General features: G+C 38.3%; 1 protein-coding gene across 1 annotated transcript; it reads left to right on the forward strand.

Moving 5' to 3' along the window:
* Nucleotides 1-2,376: 2,376 nt before the first annotated feature.
* LOC100373696 (short transient receptor potential channel 7-like) lies at nt 2,377-20,897 on the forward strand. The gene is made up of 11 exons (XM_078006802.2): nt 2,377-3,219; nt 4,375-4,566; nt 5,241-5,405; nt 11,946-12,147; nt 14,588-14,827; nt 15,585-15,855; nt 16,386-16,587; nt 16,937-17,134; nt 17,262-17,324; nt 19,716-19,803; nt 20,353-20,897. The coding sequence occupies exons 1-11, from the start codon at nt 2,377-2,379 to the stop codon at nt 20,577-20,579; spliced, it is 2,691 nt and encodes an 896-aa protein (XP_077862928.1). The 3' UTR covers nt 20,580-20,897.
* The last annotated feature ends 4,935 nt before the right edge of the window (nt 20,898-25,832 follow it).

The raw sequence follows: 25,832 nt of genomic DNA on the forward strand, positions 1-25,832 counted from the left end.
ATCGCTCTAGAATCCCATTCATTAAAACAAAATGGCCGCCAGTCAGCCATTTTGAATCCGATCTGAAAAATAAAATGACGCGCATCAGGAACCCATATGTCTGTTGTATTTTATAAGTTTGAACAAAATCCATCCATAAATGCCAGAAATGCTTGATATTCGATGTTTTTTAGCACAAAAAAGGCCACCATTCAGCCATTTTGAACAGGATCGCAAACCAATAAAACCAAACCATTAAAAAAGTCAAAGCCAGTGTCTAATGTATATACCAAGTTTGAACAAAATCCATCTGTAGACAGCCGAGAAATGCTTGATTTTGATGATTTTTCAGTACAAAAATGGCTGACATTCGGCCATCTTGAATCAGATCGTGAAACAAATTGATGTGCATATGTATAATATTATGTATGAAGCTTGAATGTAATTGGTCCAGGCATGTCTATGATACAGGTCCGGACGCACGCACGCACGCACGGACACACGGATGCACAGAGGAACGGAGACTAATAAAACAAGACTGGAAAAGACTGAGACAAAACACAGTCCCTCGGTGTTGAGGGACTGTGGACAAACCTAGCAATATAATAATAGACCGCGGGAAATCCAACAAGATGAAAAACAAAAGAGGCAAAACAAACAAGGCGTGAAAATAGACAGAGACTAATCTAACAAGATGAGAATGGACAAAGAATAAACACCACAATAATTGAAATATCACCCGTTATTGTGAATGTGTTTTGCAAACGTCATGTCGCAATTAATGACATACGATTATTTTCAAGTTGAAAACGGCCTATTTTCGTACAATTAACTATAAATTGTGGTGTAATTTTATCAGATGTTAGATTTAACGACGCCAATTTCCGTCCACACTTTGCCCTTTCATTTGTTATAGCCAAGGTATAACAACTTTAATAACACAGTCGGTTGATTGTTAGTCTATTTCATGTCAGCATAATTGCGTTTGATTCATGTCTGTGCCGTTTCGTTTTATTCCTCAATACTGTACCATATTGTTTCTGAATTGTAGCTTATAAGCCGTCGCACATGTTTACGTTCTGTGCGCGTGCGCAGTGGCTGGTTGGCAAGAACTGGTCCTTGATACTCGAAGATAAATTGCGTTGTTCGCTGCTGTTAAAGCGGGAGAGTCGTCACCTGCGCATGCGTCAGATGGCCATTGTTTACAAACAAGCTTTTACCCATGACGCGTTTTTAGAGTGTGTTGCTATCATCGCTTAGGACTCAATTCCCGCGCGTGCGCAGGTGACGACCCTCCCGCTTTAAATCATGGAAGGTAGTACCTACCGTGTTTAATTATACATTATGTGTTCTGTTTATAAACAACTTATGGGCAGCGTTGGCAACAGCAGATTGCGAGCCTGTGTTTATCAGTGAGCGACATTTGTCACTAAACATTTGCTTGCTGGTTGGCAAAAATGTAAACAATGACGTCACAGTGCGGTGACATATAATCAAACACTTGCACGATTCTGTGGCACGCATTGGCTCGACTCGAGTCGTGTCAGTGCGTAAACCCGTCGTGACTGCGTGCCATGTCAAGACGAGAATTTTGAAATATTCAAAATTTTGGTCATAACAAAATTTAGCGACCGGGTCGTGAACTATGCACAAGCTGTTCGTGAAGTTGAGCTCGTCGTGAACTCGTCGGGAGGATGCGTGTCAGTGCGTGGCAGTGTTACACCTGGACAACGATGACAGGCGCTGGAAATAACCAGTAAACACGTTTGCCGACCACAATTTTATTATAACCACATTTACGTAGTAGCTGCACATTAGCTCTTTTGTCACATTTTACAAAATAACCTTTAACATTTTTCTTAAACAAAAAGTGTTATCAAGATAAAAATCCATATACAATGGAAAATCGTGTCTTTTTGCTCCAAAATTATATATATACATGTAATGTGTAAAATGAAAGCTACCAATGGTTGAAACTATGATATATTTCAACTAACCTAACATACACAACACTTACGCATTGCAAGGTCGATGGTCTATTTTCTTTATATGTATATATATATATATATATATATATATTGATTGATAACAGCTTTCTTACAGTCGTGTAGAAAATTTCACATTTCTAATTTGGTGTTTAAAATGTAATAAAGTTAATAATGAATAACTACAAAAGTAAGTAAGCAATAGTAGAGTAAATAAAAAGTAAAATAAGTGTGATTGAGTGTATTATTTTGTTTGTTAATTTACTGTTACTCATTTACTGTATACGTTTTTAATTCGTAGTGAAATACAGAAAATAGCTTAGAAGACATAACACATTATAATAATGAATAGTTATTGCAACATCTTAATATTAAACACTGCGCTAATTTTACGTTGAGGAGTATGGTAGTCATGACGACGCAGAGTGGTGTTATCGACATATCCGTTTTCGGATTACAAAAAAAAACTAACCAAGTCTTTTGTTTCCCTTGCAGTTGCATAGCTGACGGAGACGAGGACCACCACGCCCATGTCATGCGTCGGCGATCTTTCAATCATGTTAATAACATCCGGGTCCTGACAAGCACAGTCGAACTCTCCGATGGAAATCGCAAATTCTTGAAAGCCGCCGAGTATGGCGATTTGCCATCATTGCGATCCCTCTTAGAGGGCGATGACTCTTCTGACGTTAATATCAATTGCAGCGATTACAAAGACAGGACAGCGATCGAAATTGCGGCTAGCAACGAACACCTGGAAGTGGTTCTCTATTTATTGTCCTATCCTACTCTAGAAATCCGAAACATTCACGAAGCCTTGATGGTTGCCATAAGCAAAGGGTACATCCGAATAACGGAGGCCATTTTAGGCCATCCAATGTTCAAAAAAAGCAAGGATAAAGTACGACTAGGCAGTATGTCGAATTACTTCCAACCGGAAGTTCACAGCTCTAAATTCGATAATGACGTCACGCCAATAATGCTCGCTGCCCATTTCAATGAAATCGACATTATTCAATTGTTTTTGCAGCGAGGGGATCGGATACCGAAACCCCATCATAGTCTATGTCATTGTACTAGCTGCACTAATAAACGACTATTTGATCCCTTGAAATACTCACGTTCACGGATTAACGCTTATAGGGGATTATCTTCATCGGCTTATATCTCGCTAACAAGTCCGGACCCCATACTCACTGCTTTCCAACTCAGCAAGGACCTTATCGAACTTTCAGATATAGAGAAAGAGTTTAAGGTAAGACACTCAATACCTCATCCGATATTGTCAGTAATCTAGGGGGCCTCTCTGTATTGTTAGTAGTCTAAAGGGCACTTTGTATTGTCAGTAATTTAATGGAGCCAAAATTGCATAACGTGTATCAAATATTTTCTTTAAGCGCTGTTTATTTTCCAATATTCAAATTTCAGGAGCACTATTCATTTTACTGTGTTCAAATATCAACAATAGTAAATAAGAAAGAACTGTGATAAGAGCCATGTTTGATTTGCTTTGTATTCTGGGAACGCGATGAACATCGAGGGTGCTGTATGGGGGAGTAAAATCAATCAGAGGCCACTTGGTGACCCAGTCCCATTGGTGACACTGCACAGCTTGCTCTATTTTGCTCCACGACTGTAAAACTAATATTTCTAGAGTAGTTTAATGCAGTTTCATCAATGGGACTAGCAACCACTGAATGATTTCATGATTGCTGGTTGATGTTCCAATGGACGCCACAATAATAAAATTGCTTTTTACCGAATATCATTGCCGCCATAACAAAAGCAAACGTCTTTCTGTACCCCGGTCTCGCTACTTCCGGGAAAGTGGTCATTGGTTGATACAACAGCTCTTTTCTGTAGTTCCAATAATGTAGTATATTTTGTATAAGTAATTTCAGTTCTTTTAGTTTTAGCAATGTAATGTTGCACATGTTTGTATTTTAGTAAATCTCAAAACTCTGCAACTAATACTTATACAGTAATTGACTGATCGCGCTGTGGTGGACCTCTCTCTCGTGGACCCGCTGTCTCGTAGCAGGTCTGCAGCCACAGCGATATGTATTTAGAGCGGGAGGGTCCTCACCTGCGCACGCGCGGGAATTGAGTCCCAAGCGACGATAACAACACACGCTAAAAACGCAAAGGCTCAGGGGTAGACGCTTGTCTGTAAACAATGACACGCTATGGCCATCTGCCGCATGCGGAGGTAATGACTTCCCCGCTTTAATCACTAAACAACACGCTTGATTGTATACATAATTAGTAGACCGACCACGTTATGTTTTGTTATATGCATAGTTAGTGAACTAAACACCCGAGTTACATGTATTCTATTGCACTGTGTCCAAATTGAAAACATTGACTTTGACAATGACTTATCACTAATACGTTCACATTCAATCTTTAGAACGAATACAAGACATTGGCGAATATGTGCATAGACTACTCAACAGACCTTATCGGTATGTGCCAAAGTACTACAGAGGTGGAATCAATTTTAAATCAAAACGAAAGCATGGACTACCAGTCCGACATGTCTAATAATAACGACCAGGGGTTGGTCAGACTCAAACTAGCAATCGACTACAATCAGAAAAAGGTAAGATACAAGCCCTCTCAAGCATTTCACTCAAAGTTGCGTGTGAGAAATGGATATTCTCTTATGCAGATAAGTCGAAGTAGTTTCCGTAATGGAGGACATAAGCATGACAAATGAATCTTTTATACAGATTTAGAAGGTTGTTACGTGCAAGAAATGAATGTACATTTAAGTAGATACGTGCATCCGTAATCAATGACGTTTAGCTAAGTACTTCCGAGAAATGAACGTTCTAAAACAGATAATTCAACTTATTTGTTACATTGAGGGTGGTGGGGGGTTACCTGGTGTGAGAAAAGAATGTTATATTTAAATAAGTCAACATAAATGTTGGGATGTATGTGTGTGAGGGGGTACCTGTGTGAAGTGTATATTTTGATGGTGATAAGTTCACTTATTTGACGCAGTGGTGGTACGAGTGAGAAATTAATGTTTTATACGCATAAAATATAAACTCTAGAGGTACATGAGTAGTTGAAATGAAGTCTCGCGACATGGTACTGCATTATGTCGCGAGATAACACTATATTCTGGGTAGATAGTATGAGTCGCGATATAAGTGATGCATCGTGGGTAATGGTAGATATATGTTGCGATATGGTTATATATAATATAGAACTGAATAATATACCACGTGATTTAAACAATTTACATGTATTGCTGTTTTATTTCAGTTTGTGGCACATCCTCACTGTCAACATCAGTTATCAACGATGTGGTACTCGGGTATACCGAACTGGAGGCAACGAAGTCCTTTCACCAAAACACTTATCATATTTACCCTTTTTCTATTCTGGCCAATTATGGGGGTTATCTATTGGGTGGCACCCAAAAGCAAGGTAAGTTGTCAACGTCACAATATATTGTGCGTGTGTTTGCACTTCTTTCCTACATTAGGTACCATTCATTATTTATTACCTGGGAGGGAAGATTTGCGGGGACTGGTTAGCAAATTATTTATAGGGAAAATATGTAACTGAGTTGTCGCTAGTCATCGCTAGTCATCGCTAGTCATCGCTGGTCATCGCTAGTCATCGCTAGTCACACGTAGACAACGATAACCCAATATTCTGTTTATGATTATGATTTATAAACTGCATTTTACAACCTTCAGGCACATGCATATTTTTAAAAGTTATTTACAAACTTGATTACGTCATCAGTTGACAACGATGACCCAGTATTTGCGTATTTTTATTTGACATAATTATGTTGACGTACTGAAAAAACAAACAATAATATGACCGTTGTCTTTAGGTTTGAAGAAACAGCAATATGATTTCACGAGTCGGAGTCGAGTATATATAAATTTCCGGGTTTGGGGATAGTTAACAAGTATTTCCGGTTTTAGGACAGTTAAAAAATATTTCCGGGTCTGGGGTCAGTTAACAAGTAATTCCGGGTTTGGGGACAATTAACAAGTATTTCTGGGCCTTTCCGGGTTGGCGGGGACAGTTAACAAGTATTTCCGGGTTTGGGGACAATTAACAAGTATTTCCGGCTTTGGGGTCAGTTAACAATTATTTCCGGGTTTGGAGACAGTTAACAAGTATTTCCGGGTTTGGGGACAATTAACAAGTAATTCCGGGTTTGGGGACAATTAACAAGTATTTCTGGGCCTTTCCAGGTTGGCGGGGACAGTTAACAATTATTTCCGGGCTCGGGGACAGTTAACAAGTATTTCCGGGTTTGGGGACAATTAACAAGTATTTCCGGCTTTGGGGTCAGTTAACAATTATTTCCGGGTTTGGGGACAATTAACAAGTAATTCCGGGTTTGGGGACAATTAACAAGTATTTCTGGGCCTTTCCGGGTTGGCGGGAACAGTTAACAATTATTTCCGGGTTTGGGGTCAATTAACAAGTATTTCCGGGTTTGGGGACAATTAAAGGGAAACAGAGGTGTGGCTTTTGACACTCTGTACATGAAATTTGAGATCTATGAATGAATTCTGTCCATAAAAATAACTTGTATGTGCTGCGAAATACCCTAAATATCGGGTATAAAACGGGCTGTGAAGCAGACGACAAACTTCCGCTTTTCCTGGTGTCATTTCGCCTCTAGAGGGCCAGTCAAATGACGTCATCAGTGAACACAGATAATTGAACCCATTCATGCTAGTACGCCAATCCCATAGAAATGCTACTATGAAAGACCTTGTTAACTGACTACTTAAAAGTTGAAACATGGCGAGGTGTTGTGTTATGAATGCCGTAACGATTCATGTTATGTTTCTCGAAATCCCAAATAAAAAATCACGTTGTTGGTTGCGAGAAATCAGCGAAGAACTAACCTGAAAGTGAAGACAGTACAGCGTTCTGGCTATAGTAAACAGTGAGTGAATAAATAAATATTGTACGAGTTAAAACTGAATGAAAAATATGCTAATATCACTTGAACCACAGTACTCATTTTGCCCAACTACCCACTTTTTAAACGATCGCTTAATTTCCGACCGCACTGTATTTTCCGACCAGAAAACGACCACATTTTTACCGTTTTTTTTTTCTCTCGCTCGTATATTGAAAAAACCGACCGCTCGCCCAAACACTGGTCACCGGTACAGGAGTAGTCAAAATGTTTGGGGATATACAACAAGTGTTAACTATTATAAATTCTGAACGGCTCTTCAAATCTATACCACTCTGTATCGTTCGCGAACAACTTCATCTGTGTCCAATACTGGAGCCGGTACAATATTGTAAACAAATGCCATGATATCTCAGTCATATCGCTATTGTATACACTACCTTTTTTATTCTTGTTTGCACAAACGTTGAATAGTCGTCAAACATTCAAATATATTTAGTTTTTAACTATCTATAATTATATGCACGCACTTTGACCCTTTGACCTAGATTTGATTGGGATGGAATATTTTATTTTAAACAATATTCCGACGTTACTTACTGCCTCTAAAATGTTTCACAATGTGTCTGATTTACAAGTGCATTGTGTAATATATTAATAACCATTCTCACCAATCGCTAGCTTAGGAGCGAGTAGGAAATCAAATAGCCGTGGTTTCGCGGCGTTTTGGGTCCGGGAAGGCATTTTGCTTCGTCTATCAGTTATATATACATCGTCGGTATACAGTCGGACCCTAACGCCGCGGGTCCAACTGTGGAGCAAAATGGTAAAAATGGTTAGAGTCCGACTGTATACCGACGATGTATATATAACTGATAGACGAAGCAAAATGCCTTCCCGGACCCAAAACGCCGCGAAACCACGGCTAGAAATCAAACAGCCGCAGGTCGCCCAGAAAAAAATGAGAAATTAAAAAAAATATATTTCCACAAAGTTAAATAAATCTGGCTGCATCAAAAGATTGGAAACTAGTGATCAACGACATCATTTTAGGATGCAATTGAATTTTAAGTACTTTCATTGCGTAACTTACTGCGCGGCGATGCTGACATCAAGTGTGTGTTGACCGAAGTTTGACCCCCAAGTCACGCACTGAACAGGCGCGTTGCCTTAGCAATCTTTTTCTTTCATGCTCCGCACGTCGATCTTGTAAAATTGTTATTAGTTCTGACGGTGCTGTACGCAAACTTGTATATTTTGAGGTCGTTTACTTAGTGCGCTGCTTTTCTAATTACGCAAATTTGTTTACAATTTTGTACCGGCTCTAAAAATTTCGACGTTGTAATATATCGGTTTCATAATAATTACGCAAAGTCAGTTATTTAATATTGGACACAGGTGAAGTTTCCTCCGCGAATGATACAATGTGGTATAGATTTGAAGAGTAGTTCGGAATTTAATAATAGTTAGTACCCGTTGTATCCCCAAACTATATCACTCAGAACCACTATTTCGATCACTACTCTGCCAACGACCAGTGTTTGGGCGACCGGTCGGTGAGAGAAAAATTACGATAAAAATGCGGTCGTTTTCCGGTCGGAAAATACAGTGCGGTCGGAAATTAAGCGATAAGCGGTCGATTAAAAGTTGGAAGTTGGGCGAAATGATTACTGTAATGATATTAGCGTATTTCTAATTTATTTTTTAACTCAAACAATATTTATTTACTCACTGTTTACTATAGCTAGAGCGCTGTACGTGTCTTCATTTTCAGGTTAGTTCTTCTGCCGTTTTCTCGCAACCAACAACGTGATTTTTTATTTGGGATTTCGAGAAACATAACATGAATCGTTACGGCATTCATAACACAACACCTCGCCATGTTTCAACTTTTAAATAGTCAGTTAACAAGGTCTTTCATAGTAGCATTTCTATGGGATTGGCGTACTAGCATGAATGGGTTCAATTATCAGTGTTCACTGATGACGTCATTTGACTGGCCCTCTATAGGCGAAATGACACCAGGAAAAGCGGAAGTTTGTCGTCTGCTTCACAGCCCGTTTTATACCCGATATTTAGGGCATTTCGCAGCACATACAAATTGTTTTTATCGACAGAATTCATTTATAGATCTCAAATTTCATGTACAGAGTGTCAAAAGCCACACCTCTGCTCCCCTTTAACAAGTATTTCTGGGTCCGTATTTCCGGGTTGGCGGGGACAGTTAACAATTATTTCCGTATTTGGGGACAATTAACAAGTATTTCTGGGCCTTTCCGGGTTGGCGGGGACAGATAACAAGTATTTCTGGCTTTGGGGTCAGTTAACAATTATTTCCGGGTCTGGGGTCAGTTAACAAGTATATCCGGGTTTGGGGACAATTAACAAGTATTTCTGAGCTTTTCCGGGTTGGCGGGGACAGATAACAAGTATTTCTGGCTTTGGGGTCAGTTAACAATTATTTCCGGGTCTGGGGTCAATTAACAAGTATATCCGGGTTTGGGGACAATTAACAAGTATTTCTGGGCCTTTCCGGGTTGGCGGGGACAGATAACAAGTATTTCTGGCTTTGGGGTCAGTTAACAATTATTTCCGGGTCTGGGGTCAGTTAACAAGTATTTCCGGGTTTGGGGACAATTAACAAGTATTTCCGAGTTTGGGGTCAGTTAACAATTATTTCCGGGTCTGGGGTCAGTTAACAAGTATATCCGGGTTTGGGGACAATTAACAAGTATTTCCGGCTTTGGGGTCAGTTAACAAGTATGTCCGGGTTTGGGGACAATTAACAAGTATTTCCGGGTTTGGGGTCAGTTAACAATTATTTCCGGGTCTGGGGTCAGTTAACAAGTATATCCGGGTTTGGGGACAATTAACAAGTATTTCCGGCTTTGGGGTCGGTTAACAATTATTTCCGGGTTTGGGGACAATTAACAAGTATTTCTGGGCCTTTCCGGGTTGGCGGGGACAGATAACAAGTATTTCTGGGTTTTGGGACAATTAACAAGTATTTCCGGCTTTGGGGTCAGTTAACAATTATTTCCGGGTTTGGAGACAGTTAACAAGTATATCCGGGTCTGGGGTCAGTTAACAAGTAATTCCGGGTTTGGGAACAATTAACAAGTATTTCTGGGCCTTTCCGGGTTGGCGGGGACAGTTAACAAGTATTTCCGGGTTTGGGGACAATTAACAAGTATTTCCGGCTTTGGGGTCATTTAACAATTATTTCCGGGTTTGGAGACAGTTAACAAGTATATCCGGGTTTGGGGACAATTAACAAATATTTCCGGGTTTGGGGGTCAGTTAACAAGTATTTCCGGGTTTGGAGACAATTAACAAGTAATTCCGGGTTTGGGGGTCAGTTAACAATTATTTCCGGGTTTGGGGGTCAGTTAACAAGTATTTCCGGGTTTGGGGGTCAGTTAACAATTATTTTCGGGTTTGGGGTCAGTTAACAATTATTTCCGGGTTTGGGGGTCAGTTAACAATTATTTCCGGGTTTGGGGTCAGTTAACAATTATTTCCGGGTTTGGGGTCAGTTAACAAGTATATCCGGGTGTTGGGACAGTATTTCCGAGTTTGAATCGATAATAAAGAAATACATAAGCATAAACAGGTTATTCTCTGTTCTGCCGGGACATTATCATAAGTATTTCTTGGTTTGATTTGAAAACACTAGAAATACATATGACCGTCCCAGTAGTATACAAGCATTTCCAGGGTTTTGGTTAAGTATATACGTATTCCCGGGTTTTTAGAAACAGGATACGAGCATTTCTCGGTTCAGACTGTACAATGTACGAGTATTTCCGAGATTGAACGACAATATACAAGTATAACTGTGCCTGTGGTATACAAACATTTCAGTGTTTCGGTTAGGTACTAGTACGTTAATTTAAGTTTTTCAGGGTTTTTAGGGACACAATATAAGGATTTCTCGGTTTGAGCCGAACAATATACGAGTATTTCCGAAAATAAACAGGCATTGAGGGAATCAGATTTAAGTATTCTCCCAAATGGCGGGAAAGTATTCAGTTAATTTCTGGGTTTGAGGATACAATGTACTGATATCTCAGGGTTTGGAGGACATTAAAGCGCGGTAGTCGTCGCGCTGCGCATATGCGACATTACGGTGTTGAAAAACATTGATTTTCCCACAATCCAATGCGTTTTTCAAATGGAAATCACAAGTAAGAGGTATGAGCTGGGCGCGACTTGCACTGATTACCGACGGTGACTCCTTTGATACCTTCCAATCACATGAAAATTGCTTAATTAAAGCTTTGAAACGTCTCAGTTCGTACTCGTTGATATCCGCAACAGTCAAAGTCGCCATCTTTGTTTATATGAGACCCATATATCTCGTACATGCGCAGCGCGACGACTACCGCGCTTTAGACAAGTAATTCCGGGTTGAGTTGGAATTGACTATATACAAATATTCTTGGTTTGGAGGCCAATATGCAATATGGGTCCACAATAAAATGTTGGAATCTCGCGGGTTCTACGTTGTTGTGTCCCTGGGCAAGCCACTTAACTTCTCCACACCTAGGGGTATATCGGTACCCGGTAGGGTAAGGATTGTTATTTTTGTGTTTAGTCCACGAAGTTTAGGAGGGTTTACGGATTGATTCCTAGTTCACAAATCTATATTGATTTGTGGTAATGGCGGGGGTATATAGGTCCATCTTGATTGGTGGACAATTGATCACATGTGTGCATCGCGACAAAGGTGTGATAATCTCATACTATGCTTTAGCTGCAAATTTTAGATTTTCAGGGAAACATGATCAAATATTATGGTTTCAGTGTGTCTGTATGTGTACGTTCGCAATAGAACTTCAAAGGGAAAATAGCTAGTGCCTTGGAACTTCACACACGTTGAACCAACATGCCTGATGCGGTCAAAAGCCACATAGTCTGCAAACAGGATTTCTGACATAACTACACAATAATAATGCCTAAAGTTTGAAAAGTTTGAAAAGTTTGAGTTTTCAGTGTTGATAAGGATATTATGGAAACCTGGCGCATCTGTCTTTCATAATTGGTTGCTCTATTTATTATTTTTTCAGATTGGAGAAATTATCGCGAGTCCTATGGTGAAGTTTTTTACTCAGGCATCTTCCCATATTATGTTCCTGATCCTATTATTCCTACAGTCGTTACTAACACAATATTATCATCTGGAGCCTGATTTGGAATGGTTATTCGGCGGTAAAGTTCGACAAAACGCAATGACAGCACTGGAGATTATATTACTGCTGTGGATTGTGGGTAAGAGATTTAGTACTTTGGTGTATCGTGGTATGAAATGTTTGAGCTTTTTTACTGTTGGTTGTGGTCTTTAGTGCCACCATTTAAAATCCAAACACTGTTTTAGATCAAACAGCGGATTATTATAGAACTCTGCAGTATTTCGGTAAACAACTGAACCCCGACCTATAGTACGCAATTGACTACGTACGGGAACGCGTGATGTTGTGATAGTTTACTTCACAAATTGTAGCGTTGTGTTAATTTACGTCACAACTTGTAGCGTTGTGTTAGTTTACGTCACAACTTGTAGCGCTGTGTTAGTTTACGTCACAGCTTGTAGCGTTGTGTTAGTTTGCGTCACAACTTGTTGCGTTGTGTAAGTTTACGTCACAACTTGTAGTGTTGTGTTAGTTTACGTCACAACTTGTAGCGTTCCTCATTAGTTGGTTCACAAATTTGATGACGTTTCCAGACATGGGAAACACAATTCACTGAAACTCTGACGTAGTCACTTACGTATTTGCAAGCCGTTTCCCGACCGAAATAACGATTTGTTATGCTTTTGTGTGCATGTGTGTTATTTTAATAATAATAATAATAATAATAATAATAATAATAATAATAATAATAATAATAATAATAATAATAATGATAAAATTAATGTGCTATATTCAGAACACATTTGCTTTGGTTGCGTGTAAGTTAAACACGACATGATTCAAGGACTTTGGAAAATAATCAATAAACGCATTAGAAACGCAATAATGTGTAATAGCAGTTTATCTACAGGAAACTGTGATGTATCAATTCAGTGTGGATTATTTATCTTCTGAAGTGACGGGGTGATGATTTATCGTAAAGTTAAAATATAAAAAAATACTATTTGTTTGATGAAAACTACTGTTACTATGTGCATTAAATAACCATTATATTTTTTGTCGTCGTGATAAAAAAAGTCAATTAAAATACTAGTAACAATCTTTATTATACATCTGTCACCGTAACGCCATAAATTACAGCGTGCCGTAATTTTCGGGATTTTACGGGGCATTTTCATCCTACCATATTAGGAAATGCGAATTCCAAATATGGAATGATTACGCACGTAAGCGTCCTCTAATAATAAAACAAACATGGCTGCCACCAGGGTTTGACCGGACTCCATACAAACTTTTTAGATTTTGGCTTTCCCATGATGTATCCTTGGTAGGAAAGATGTATAATATTAAGGTTATTACGAAGATACATCAAAGTATGCACTCAGACAGTACGCTGTCAAATCGATCTCCGTTGCGCGTCGGTCGATACTGCCGCTGTACTGTCTTCGTGCATACTTTGAGGTATCTTAGTAATAACCTTATAATATTCACACATGAACTGAAATAGTACATTATTTATTTATGTTAGTATTGATATAGACTCTTATCATGCGCATATTCTCCTAAATTGAGCCCTATGTGCATCGCGTAATATAAAAGTCTGTCAAAAAATTACGAGTACTTTAATATAAAAGAAAACACATATTGAGCAAAAAAAAAAAAAAAAAAAAAACAGTAAAATTTATTGCAGTAAAATATTTAGTGTCTCCTACATGATGCATATGTGAGGCTGGATGGCGGTTTGAAAAGTGTTTGCAATTCCAAATCGTACTATTTAGTCTTGGTGCGTGATTACGTTAATGTGCGATTGTTTAATGACGAACGTAATTGTTTAACGAGATGGTATTTATGTCGATGATAATAGTAACGTGGATCAGTGTTATTAATTTGAAATTTGGCAGATCCAACGTATCTAATCGTAATGAATACGTTTTAGCATAATCCAATATAATTGCGGATTCAACGTATTTAAAAGTAATAGGTACGTTTATGCATAATCCAATATGGCGAATTCAACGTATTTAAGCGTAATATACTAGTATACGTTTCAGCATAATCCAATACGGTGTAATCAACGTATTCAAACGTAATAGGTACGTTTATGCATAATCCAATATGACGGATTCAACGTATCTAAACGTAATATGTACGTGTTAGCATAATTCAATACGGTGTAAACAACGTATCCAAACGTAATGGGTACGTTTGTGCATAATCCAATATGGCGAATTCAATGTATCTAAACGTAATATATACGTTTTAGCATAATCCAATACGGTGTAATCAACGTATTCAAACGTAATAGGTACGTTTATGCATAATCCAATATGACGGATTCAACGTATCTAAACGTAATATGTACGTGTTAGCATAATCCAATATGGTGTAAGCAACGTATCCAAACGTAATAGGTACGTTTATGCATAATCCAATATGACGGATTCAACGTATCTAAACGTAATAGGTACGTTTTAGCATAATCCAATACGCTGTAATCAACTTATCCAAACGTAATGGGCTCGTTTAAGCATAATCCAATATGGCGGATTCCATTAACAATACGTATTTCAATATTCCAGGTATACTCTGGGGTGAGATGAAACAGATATGGGAAGAAGGATTCTGTCAATATTTTTCGAGTTTCTGGAATTTACTTGATGTGGGAATGTTGAATCTGTACATAGCGTCATTCGCCGTTCGTAACATTTCATACGGCAAAACAAGCGAAGCTATTGACTATTTCAAAAACATAGGTTCCGTGGAAGACGTGCCATGGAATACTTCAACCGCCAGGCGTCATTTATACTATTACAATCACGGTAAGTTCATAAAATATGTGCGTCGCGGGCTAGGGTGTATAAATATGGTGTAAATTGTTATAAAAAGAGGGAACTGGCGGTGAAAAAGGTTGACCTAATCACTCCCTGACACACTATTCTGAAAAATTTTGATGAAATCAAATGTTTGCGCATGTGATTTGACATCGTCCGAATCGCACTGTCCCGTGTCTTTGATCTATAGACCTCTACACGATACCGTGCGGGATCGCATAGGCTAATTGCATATCTTAAGCAGTGAGATCTGATTGGGCGCGCCTCGAAACAAGGCGCCCAATCAGCTTGGACGTACCAAAATTATAAAACAAAATTCCTGTTTTTGTCGCTATGAAGACACCCTTCCCACACAAAACTGCGTCGATTGCCTGTACATGATGAGGCTTGAGGGCACCAACACCGAAAACTTTCACAATTTTATCATCACAAATATCACGATTCATGGGCGCCGCCATTTAGTTTAAAATGAAACGCCAAAAAGGGATTTGTAACACGCAAACTGAGAGACTGATCGGACAATGATTAGCCGCAACTGACTACTGGAGGCGCTGTTAGAATACGCATATTTGATGGTCATTCTGCCAAGGTCTGTTTAGAGACTTGGCCGAATAAACTTAGACCTTCGCTAGCGAAGACGGTGATTTGAATAAATGTTGCGTACTATTAATTCAAATAACATCAGAATTTGCATAGTTATTAATTTCATTGAACTAATACATTTCAAAATGTGTTTTGTTGATAGAACGTATATACTGGTACACATGGGACCCAATACTTCTATCAGAAAGTCTCTTCGCCTTAGCCAATGTACTAAGTTTTACCAGGATGGCGTACGTCCTTCCTGCCAGCGAATTGCTTGGTCCACTCCAGATATCACTGGGCAGAATGGTGTACGACATAGTCCGTTTTTTAGTTCTCTTCGTTGTGGTATTTTTAGCCTTTTTCTGTGCACTGTACAATCTCTACTGGGCGTATGCCAACATTCCCAGTAGTAACCAGGATAAGTTTGATACGTAAGTATAAATTATGTATTCTGGAACGTTCGTAGAGGGCGTGCTTACTGTGATATACGTGATGTAATGCACGCGGGAAGTTTTATGGCCGTGGTAGTCCGCGGTGATCTCATTGATGAGCCTGTAGTATCCCTAACCATGGAGGTAAAAAGAGTCTTCATGCCCTCACTCACATGAATCAAATGGTGGAGTTTGACAACAACAGTTATCTGCACAGAGATAATTTTGGGGGGGGGGGAATTATAAATATTTCTAATAACAAATTTTCACATATTTCAAAGAGTATCAGCAACATCATTTTGCAAAAAAATGTCGCGCAAAACTAGGTAGAGGGTAAAATTTATAGTTCAAGGAGTAGCTCCGCCTCCCACCGGAGTTTCTGATGGCGAGCGCTTACTAAAAATTGCGTCGCAACTACTAGACATAGAGGTGACATTGAGAGTCACGTGGTATGGACATATCAACACGATTATCCGGCTGTTAGTTCTCGTGAGATCAATAAAAATAATGTATGTGTTATTTGTCCTCAGCTTCGGTAGCGCTGTGATGACACTATTTTGGGCGCTATTTGGCATGGCATCCAGGTACGACCCGGTCATCGATGAATCATTGGATCATGATTTAACCGAGTTTATTGGTACTTTGCTGTTCGCTATTTACAACGCCATCATGGTTATCGTATTGCTTAACATGCTCATTGCTATGATGAGTAATTCATATCAAGAAATAGAGGTGAGTGCGCCATCTAGCGATTCACGTCTTACAAAAATTAGAAGTTATTTTGTTTATACCTAAATCGGGAGGGTTGTCACCTGCACATGCGTCAGATGATCATAGCGTGTCATTGTTTACAAACAAGCGTCTACCCATGAGCCTTTGCGTTTTTAGCGTGTGTTATTATCGTCGCTTGGGACTCAATTCTCGCGCGTGCGCAGGTGACGACCCTCCCGCTTAAATACTAGCCTATGACGTCACTCGTATCAACCAGCTCTGCAAACAAGTGATATCAGCTGATGACATCATAGTATCACTCAAAACGTCACAAACATCTCTGATATTTACATTTCTCTCCCTGTCACAGAATGACGAGGATGTGGTATGGAAGTTTGCACGTGCCAAATTATGGATATCTTTCTTCGGGAGGGGGAGTACTCTGCCTATTCCCCTCAATACAATACCAAGTCCCAAATCGATCTATTATGCATTTTGCTATTGCACAAAGTTTCTATGCAAACAGAAAGAAGAGAAAGAATTTCAGCATGTCAATCTGTCGGACAGGGTGAGTATATCGCCCTCTCGAGCTGATGTGGTAGATTCAGCTAAAAATTTATTTTCTTTGTTTCAATTTGTTATGAAGTTTTTTAAATGGTTTCCATGGCGACGACTATATTCTATTTTGTTTCTAGCGGAATGGTATATATAATATCATGAATTCAGGAGATTTCAAGCAAGACGACACTTGTCATTCTGTAAGTTGTGGAATTTCATTCATTTGTAATCGGTTCACACTTACCTAGTTTATCGCGAACGTTTTTATATAGAGTCTCCATTTTTCCGGTCATGCATGGTCTGGCTAAGAATGATATGTCTTTCCTCAAAATTAGTTTTTAATTCACGTAGACCGATTGTTACACTGAGGTCATCACTTTGTCGAACCGAGAAGTCAAGTGATAGGTGCCAAATCGAATAGATTGTACTGAGATTTGCAACCTCTTAATTTCAGTACAGCTTCCTGTGAAATTAGAACTTAGAAATTAGAACTTAGAAATTAGAACTGCAAGATGAATTATGGGTACTATGAAAAGTGCATTTTCTACCCATAATTCACTTCTATCGGCGAAGTACTTCCGTGACGTATAAGGATAAAAAGAAGACAATTTAGATCTGTAGTCGTCGGTCAATAAAATAATGAATGATTTGCTATACTCTAAAGGACGTTCGTCCACCTACGCCATTTTACGTCACAGAACGCAACGTCGTTAGAGGGCGCGACCTGGTTTTTCATTATCCTTGCCCAGGTTAAAGGGTATTTACAGGGGCCAACTCGTTTTTGGTTGTCATACTACTAGAATCGATCTCCAGTCCTTATCCTGCCTCGCCTACTGGCTGTCCAGTCCTTGAGTATGCTGCCTTTAATGGTATGCCATTGACACATAGCAAGATACAGCTCGCCGGGCGCCCGAACTTGGAAGTTTCGGAAGAAGTCCGAAAACGGGGACTTATAGTTCCACCTCCATGCGTCTGTCCGTTAAAACTTCACACACACATCGTAATTCTGGGGATACATATACACATATATTGTATGGTGGCCGAATGGTGGCCATTGTGGTGCTAAACATTCATCACACTCAATCGTTTCTGCCATTCCGGAAACCGTAAAGGATCTCAGTCGTGCATGTTACGCTCAATCTTCGTACATACGATGGACATACTGATTTTATATAATTAATGTTCTTCCGGACATATTTCATACATGTGTTGACCAATCATGATGAAACTTTACACATCCGTCATACATCGTGCCATACATATCTCATACTACCACTATAGAACGGCTTTTCTTTTGGTTAAATGCGTGCCACGTTTGTTTTGGGACTTAAACTTCTTAATCCAATAATTTAAAACAACCGATCCAACTAACACGACTATAACGTAATAACGCGATATCTATTATTATTTCATCAAATACCGCGAGATAGTACGAGATGTGCACAAGGAGTAGTGTTAGTTGGGACGTAGTTCATTTTTTTTCTTGTTTAATACTCTCCATAAATGCGTAAAAAAAACTTATGCAAGTTATTTCTGTGTTTGATCACTTTATTTTGTAATTACGAACCAACCGAGAATAGAGATAGCTAAAATTTATGCTTCATTAAAATATCACCCTTCTACTGAGTATTCAATGACTTCAATCGCTTAGTTACGTGAGCATATCAATTTTCAAACGGATTGTCCACACAGATTACGAAGCGTCCACACAAAGAATCACTGTCGACGCCAAAACCGACATTTGACATTCATAGAAAAATGTTCACATTCTCTGGGAAAATTCAAAATAAGGAGAAATACAACTATAAAGTTGCTCATTATAAATTCATAATTATCGTAAACAAAAGTATGAGTTATTAGAAATAGGCTGATTTAAACAGAAACAATAACGATCGACTGGTCAAAACACACATATTGCATTTCTGGTTAAACCGAAAATTATGCGCCTGTGTGTTTGGCACTAGAATAACATTACGAAAACACACGAAGCAGGTAAATGCGAGTGTGTTCGGGAATTTTCTGGTTAACGTGTGTCAATAAACTACCAGCATGGTCTGCCGAAGCACGCATCATGCAGGCCGCGTACTTCCCGATTCAATCTACAGCAACAGGCGTTTCTAGTCTGTTTTATAGAAGTCTGAGTACATATGCACACATTTTGGAATTAGTACATACATTGGTGCATGTCATTTTGCATTGTTTTTAGATCGAATTCAAAATGGCCGACTGGTGGCTATTTTGTTTTAACGAATGTTATTGCAGAGACATGCATTGGTTATCATGAGACATTTATACACATGCATTTCCACGTGACGTTAACATTGGGAACGGACGGGGACTGTGTCATGCCATGACTTGTTTTAGCTCAATAAAAAATAAGTATATTCCATGGATATTTCCAATGACAAAAGTACAAATACACCACACTCTGATCGATTGCATGGTGATTTTGACAAGACCTTTTTTTTCTTGCACGTCTCTTGGGTCGTCTTTCCTCTATCCAATATTTGTTTTCTATACCTCCTTACTTTTCCCGTTGTCATGTAATTGTGGTTACTAAGATAATATCAACCATTATACTGATTATACAGTATAACTTCCAGGCAATTATGCGAAGATTGGTCAAGAGATATATATTCAAACTTCAACGGGATAAAGAGAATGATGACATCAGCGAAGGTATGTGTTTTTGTTATGACTCTTCAGTTTACTTTTTTTTAACGTCAGGGGATAGTTCTGAAAACTGTCCTTTTCATTTTCTACATCTGGCCCAGCGTATGTGAACATTTCTCTATAAAGATAAAATGGCGGTGTTGGCGTCGACAGTAAACCTTTGTGTGGACGCTTCGTAGTTTGTGTTGACAATCCGTTTGAAAATTGATAAGTTTGTATTCGCCATTATTTTGATGTAACAGTCAATAACAATTTTATATTTTCATGTATTTCATAAATGACTTATATTTAATGTTCATTTATATTATTCTGTCTAAGATGTCCTTAAATGCAGACACATCTCTTATTAATTATGTAAATCACATTCTCGACTTTTTTTAGTGTATTCGACTGAGTACATAGAATTCCTTTTTTACTGCATTATAACATTACTGTATACTCATTCAAAAGAAAAAAAACGTCAATCAAAAAGTACCTAAAATTATGTTTTCAGTCTTCATTCATTTATTTTTATTTCAATATAATTTTTTATTTATTTTATTTATTTGTTTATAGGGGAGCTCGAAGAACTCAAGCAAGACATTTCAAGCCTTCGATTCGAACTCATGGAGGTACTAACACATAATCGTCGGTCCAACAAGAATATTACAGAGTTAGGAAATCACGTCGACGATTCGGACACATCAAGAGAACTTGTTGACTTGCGACGGCAGATTGAAGCGCTGCGAAGAGAACTGTCATTCGCACTGAGGGTGTCTCATGGCGACGTGCATATGGTTTAAACATGCGTCATGTAAAGCAATGTTGACGTCACTGGAACGTGACATGATTTAATGAAATTTACAGCCTGATATTTTTTTTTATGATCAATGGTATTTCTCTCCCATAATGCATTGCTCCGTAGAATGCTCAGTGGTGCATAATTGGAATTCGAGATCGAGATCCTATAGTGCAAGGGTTGATCGTTGGTCTGTTTGAGTTATACTTAAAACGGGGGAGTCGTCACCTGCGCATGCGTCAGATGTCATAACGTGTCACAATCTCCTTCCCATAGGCCTTTGCGGAGTTCGAACGTGTCATTTTTTACAAACAAGCGTCTACCCACGAGCCTTTGAGTTTTTAGCGCGTGTTGTTATCGTCGCTTTGGTCTCAATTCCCGCGCGTGCGCAGGTGACGACCCTCCCGCTTTAATTCATACTTGAAGTGAAAGGCTTGTTGATCTCTGTGCTGAAGTACTGGACTTGTTCTTGGCTATGTGTTATAATATCGCACGACGTATTTATAGGAACAGTTTCAACAAGTCACCGCTCTTATAGCCGTGCTCAGTTGGCACACAAGCATTCAATAGTATACTGTAAATGCATTAATTATCCACTGGGTTTTAATTTTACTATTTTCGCTGATAAGTACAAATCTGCTAAATAATATCTACATGAACATGTAAATTAAAAATGAGAATAAAACTCATTGTTTCCTTGAGAAATTCGTGAAATTAAAACACAGTGAATATGCTCAAAGTATCAAAATGGTGAAATTAAATGTCAGCGAAAATAAATGGTTTTACAGTACAATATAAACGATTGTAGTAGGTAATCATATATAGTCGTTGATTATTTTTTAAGACGTTTCAGATAACGGTTCTTCTGAGTGTAATATTTGAATTCTGAAATTACACTGAAGGAGGGCGTTGAATAATTGCCAGAAACTACGATTACCTACTATTATTTTCTTTATATATTATTATTATCGTATCGTTCCTACCGGCTTTCTCAATTGTATACAACTTTCTTTCACTTTTGAACACCTTATTGTACGTGTCACTTATGGTAATTCCATGACGACTCTAAAATGCATAGTATCATTTTTTTTATATAACCTGTATTTGTGATCATTAGTTTATATTATGTTTAGATATAAGTACTGTAAACCTTAACGTCATCGTACGAATGCAGTCAGGCAGTGACGTAATCATTGTCGATAGGGGGCGCAAAACATTACGTTGATAGTCAGAATCTATATTCGTTCTGAAGTGTACTACTAGTATTAGTTTCGGAATTATAATTATAATTAATAATTATAGTGATTTTCAATTCCTGAAATTCAATTACTCTGAAATGCTCTAAAATAATACCCGCCGTGATAAATACAGCAATATATGAACAGTAAATAAAACGCAAACTCGTTATATGAATATTCACCGGATTTTAATTTCGTTTTTTTCGATGATGAGTAAAATCCGCTAAATTAAATTTACGTGAACTTGTGAAATAACAACATAACTCATTGTTTCACTGGCAAATTTGTGAACTTAAAACTAAGTGCATACTAAAATAAATGGCTTTACTGTATATCTGATGATTTATATTTTAGTTCACGCGTTACTGTAAAAGTCATCACGCGCGCGTGCGTTCGAATTCTATTCAAACAAACAACACTGTGCGCATGCGCTGTGACGCTTAACCTTTTCGCCAACAGTTTCCTCTTTTATTCACAAATTCACAAAATAGTCCCGTTTTTAGTCTGCAATTCCCTTCTGAAGATTAGGACAAAAACAGCCAAGTTGTTTGAATAAAAACTAAAAATTGTGCCTGTTGGCTTAAAAATTATGGTTCATTTACAGAAATACTGAAGAATGTAAGAAAAAAGTGCAGAAAAAGATGAGCGAGAAAGTCTGTTGGGGAAAAGGGTTAAAAGTACATAATACACTACAGTTTTTGGAGACTGTGCTGTCATTACGATATTCTTTCTGCGTTGTTAACGTGTGTGGTTTCGCAGTAAATTTACATACGTTGGTAGTCACGCGCGGCAGTTATATCGTGACTGGTTGTTAGGACGCCGCATATTGATATGTTGTTATAGCCATCAACAGTATATTAATTTACAAATAAATATTCCAGAAGACTTTTTGGCTACAATATTTTATAAAATAGAAATCAAGCTACTATCGTAATTTATCTCGTGTTTTTATTGTTGTTAAACACATCATATTTATGTATAAACAGAGGTACATTACTTGGGGTTTGTAACTACGGTGACATGATACCAAGATCCCGTCACAATCTCGCTCTCGTATAAACGTTCCAACTCAGAAAAAATGCGAATGCGCATGCCCGAGGTAACTAGGATACTGGGATGTCCAGGTGGATCAAAATAGCTGCTCACGATATGACGGATTACGATAACTATATTTTCTGTATATTTTCGATGTATTACATTTTTTCACTATGAATGTGGTAATACGTGTTTTATTGTTTTATTACAAACCGCCTATGTCATGTCAGAAGGTAGTAGCATCAGTCTCGCTAACTACGAGATGAGACTTGAATGGGATCTTGACATGATGTCACCATACAGTACTATGTGCGTTATAGTTTTGAAAATCAAACAATCGTTGTTATTGATAAAATTATCAGAAATGTTTTCAAAGAAGTGAAATCCCGAATCCAATTTCGATATTGTTGTTGAAATTTTGGCTAAAATTAATGTTAAAGGGTGGTGGTTACCGCGCAGCGTGTAAATTTCATGTAAACAAAACAATGTATTTTACACGCGTTGTATACGTCACTATGAGTCCCATATTAAACAAGACACGGCAACGACCACCGGCCTTTAATAATAGCAATAGCGTGTATTTATGTTTTGGGATAGTTCGGCGAGAACGAAAATAATGTCAACTAATCAAAATAATTAATATCAGAATATCCGACTTATCATCATCATTATTTATTATCTGGATATCATTTCTTCTCGTGGTAACAATATGATAATATTAAATCAAATATACAGTATCATTTTAACGGTTGCCGCCATGTTTGTCATAGCAACCGGTGCATGTCAACATACAAGAAATGCATATTATCAACTACAGTGTTAGACACACCCATCCTTGAAGGATTCCAAGAGCTTGACAAAGATGTTTGCTTGATCTGTATCTCAAAGCGGAGGGAAATCATCACCTGTGCATGCGATAGACGGACATAGCGTGTCATTGTTTACAAACAAGCGTCTACCCATGAGCCTTTGCGTTTTTAACGTGCGTTGTTATCGTCGCGTAGGACTCAATTCCCGCGCGTGCGCATGTGACAACGACCCCTACCAAACGACCGACAGAGCATTCGATATGTTCATTTCATAAAACTATTTTCAGTGGTATAATATGGTTTGTTAATCACAATTATTTAAGCGTATTCAATGTTGTCTGTGTTTCATGACCAGGTGTAATCACACATTTAATATACTCTGAAATTATTATTTTCAAAAGTTATTTACATTTTTTCTCATTACTGTAATAAAGATGGGAATCGTCTTTTCAAATGCATAAATGCATAGTGTTGTCTTGTTCAGTTTGTGTCGTGACCAGATGTGATCACAGGGAGCCCAGGAACTATAATCAACTGTAATACGCAGTCTCTATGAGCGGGGGGGGGGGGGGTATCGACTGGTATCTAGTGTATGAAATAATAATAATAATAATAACTTTATTGCATCCTTAGATTTACAATGTTTCTATCAGTTAATAGCAATAAAGATTAGTTGTGATAACTACTACTACAAAAAGAAAGTTAGTTGTTAAAAAAAAGATAAAGCAAGTGTTACATATCAAATGGCACTTTTTTTTTGAAATAGACAAGGGATGAAGGCTCCAGCCAGCTCACATTTTTTAAACTCGAAAAAACAGACGAAAAAAATAAAAAATAAAATCTAAAAAAAAGACCATGTTGAAGAATATTAGTTGCTCCTTCGAATTTCACCAAAGCCCTACCTACATTTTACAGATATCTGCAGAATAAATCAAGAAAACTACACAAATTTACTTCATTTAGGAATTCCTAACGGTTTGCCCGAACGCACGGCACAGTTGGAGGCGTGGCCTGTTCAGCATTTGTCAACAATCAATCACAAGACTGGTTACAAACCACATCGAGGTCACGACTCGGTTAGCCTTGCTCAACTGTGAGCTGGCTGGAGCCTTCATCCCTTGTCTATTTCTTACACTAGATACCAGCCGATACCCCCCCCCCCGCTCATAGAGACTGCGTATTACAGTTGATTATAGTTCTTGGGCTCCCTGTGATGTGATCACACATTTATTTTAATTATTATTATCTGAAATTGTTATTGTTACTTATATTCCTTTTCATTATTGAAATAGAGATGGGAATCGCCTTTTCAAATGCATAGCTCCAGTTATTTCTATGGGGACATTGTTTAGGGGTGTATTCGTGCAATGAATGGTGTCACTACTGGATCCTGCTCTGGCGATGGCAATGATGTTGACAGCACGTGGCTGCACCAGGCCTTTGTGGCGTACTGTTGCGGGATTGATGGAGCCCACGTATTGTAGATTCGAGGTTGTACTTTGAATTCATGTACTTTATTTTCAAATGTAATGCAGTACATTTTTTTAGCATGGGCAAGTATATTTATGTACGTGTTTTTCTTATGCGAAAGTATTTTTTTTTTGAAAAATTTCTCTGAAAAATTTGAAAAATGTTAGCGTTTTGGTGAATTTCTGACAAACAGACAGACAAAAAAAAACAGTTTTCAATTATTGAAATTCCTGAAACTACATGTATGTAATATTTTTTGGCTGGGGTTACATTTCTTTTGCGGCTCAAACTTCTTCAAAATGTATGTTGACAATACACACAGATTTGTCAACCTTTTTACCTTGTTCACGGAGGGAGGGGGGAGGGGGGCAGTTCTATAGTCTCTGATCGCAGGACAGTTGTTCAGATCTACAGCTCGTTTTGTTGTGTTGATCGATATATTTTAGCCCGAAAACAATCGACAGGGTAAAGAATAACCGCACACAGCTTGCAATGAATGATTGTCAAGGTTGCGAGAAGAACGTCTAGAATGACAGGTTCTCTGCGAAACATCATTTCGTGCGTGGCAACCTACGAGAGTACAGTGTTCGTTGACTTCGCATAGATGATCACGTGATTATTACCGACCCGGACTATCACGGAGACACTTATTACATGAAAAATGTGATGAAGATCCCATTAGAAGTCACGCGAATTGCGAGATGA

The sequence above is a fragment of the Saccoglossus kowalevskii genome, chromosome 14 (assembly GCF_978046115.1).
Source record: "Saccoglossus kowalevskii chromosome 14, keSacKowa6.1, whole genome shotgun sequence".
NCBI lineage: Eukaryota > Metazoa > Hemichordata > Enteropneusta > Harrimaniidae > Saccoglossus > Saccoglossus kowalevskii.

Excerpts from the sequence above, each read along its gene's own strand:
- LOC100373696 (XM_078006802.2), top strand. The coding sequence starts at position 2,377 with ATGACGACGCAGAGTGGTGTTATCGACATATCCGTTTTCGGATTACAA. Across the intron at positions 4,567-5,240 it reads TCGACTACAATCAGAAAAAG|TTTGTGGCACATCCTCACTG; the intron begins GTAAGATACAAG and ends GTTTTATTTCAG. Across the intron at positions 19,804-20,352 it reads GAATGATGACATCAGCGAAG|GGGAGCTCGAAGAACTCAAG; the intron begins GTATGTGTTTTT and ends ATTTGTTTATAG.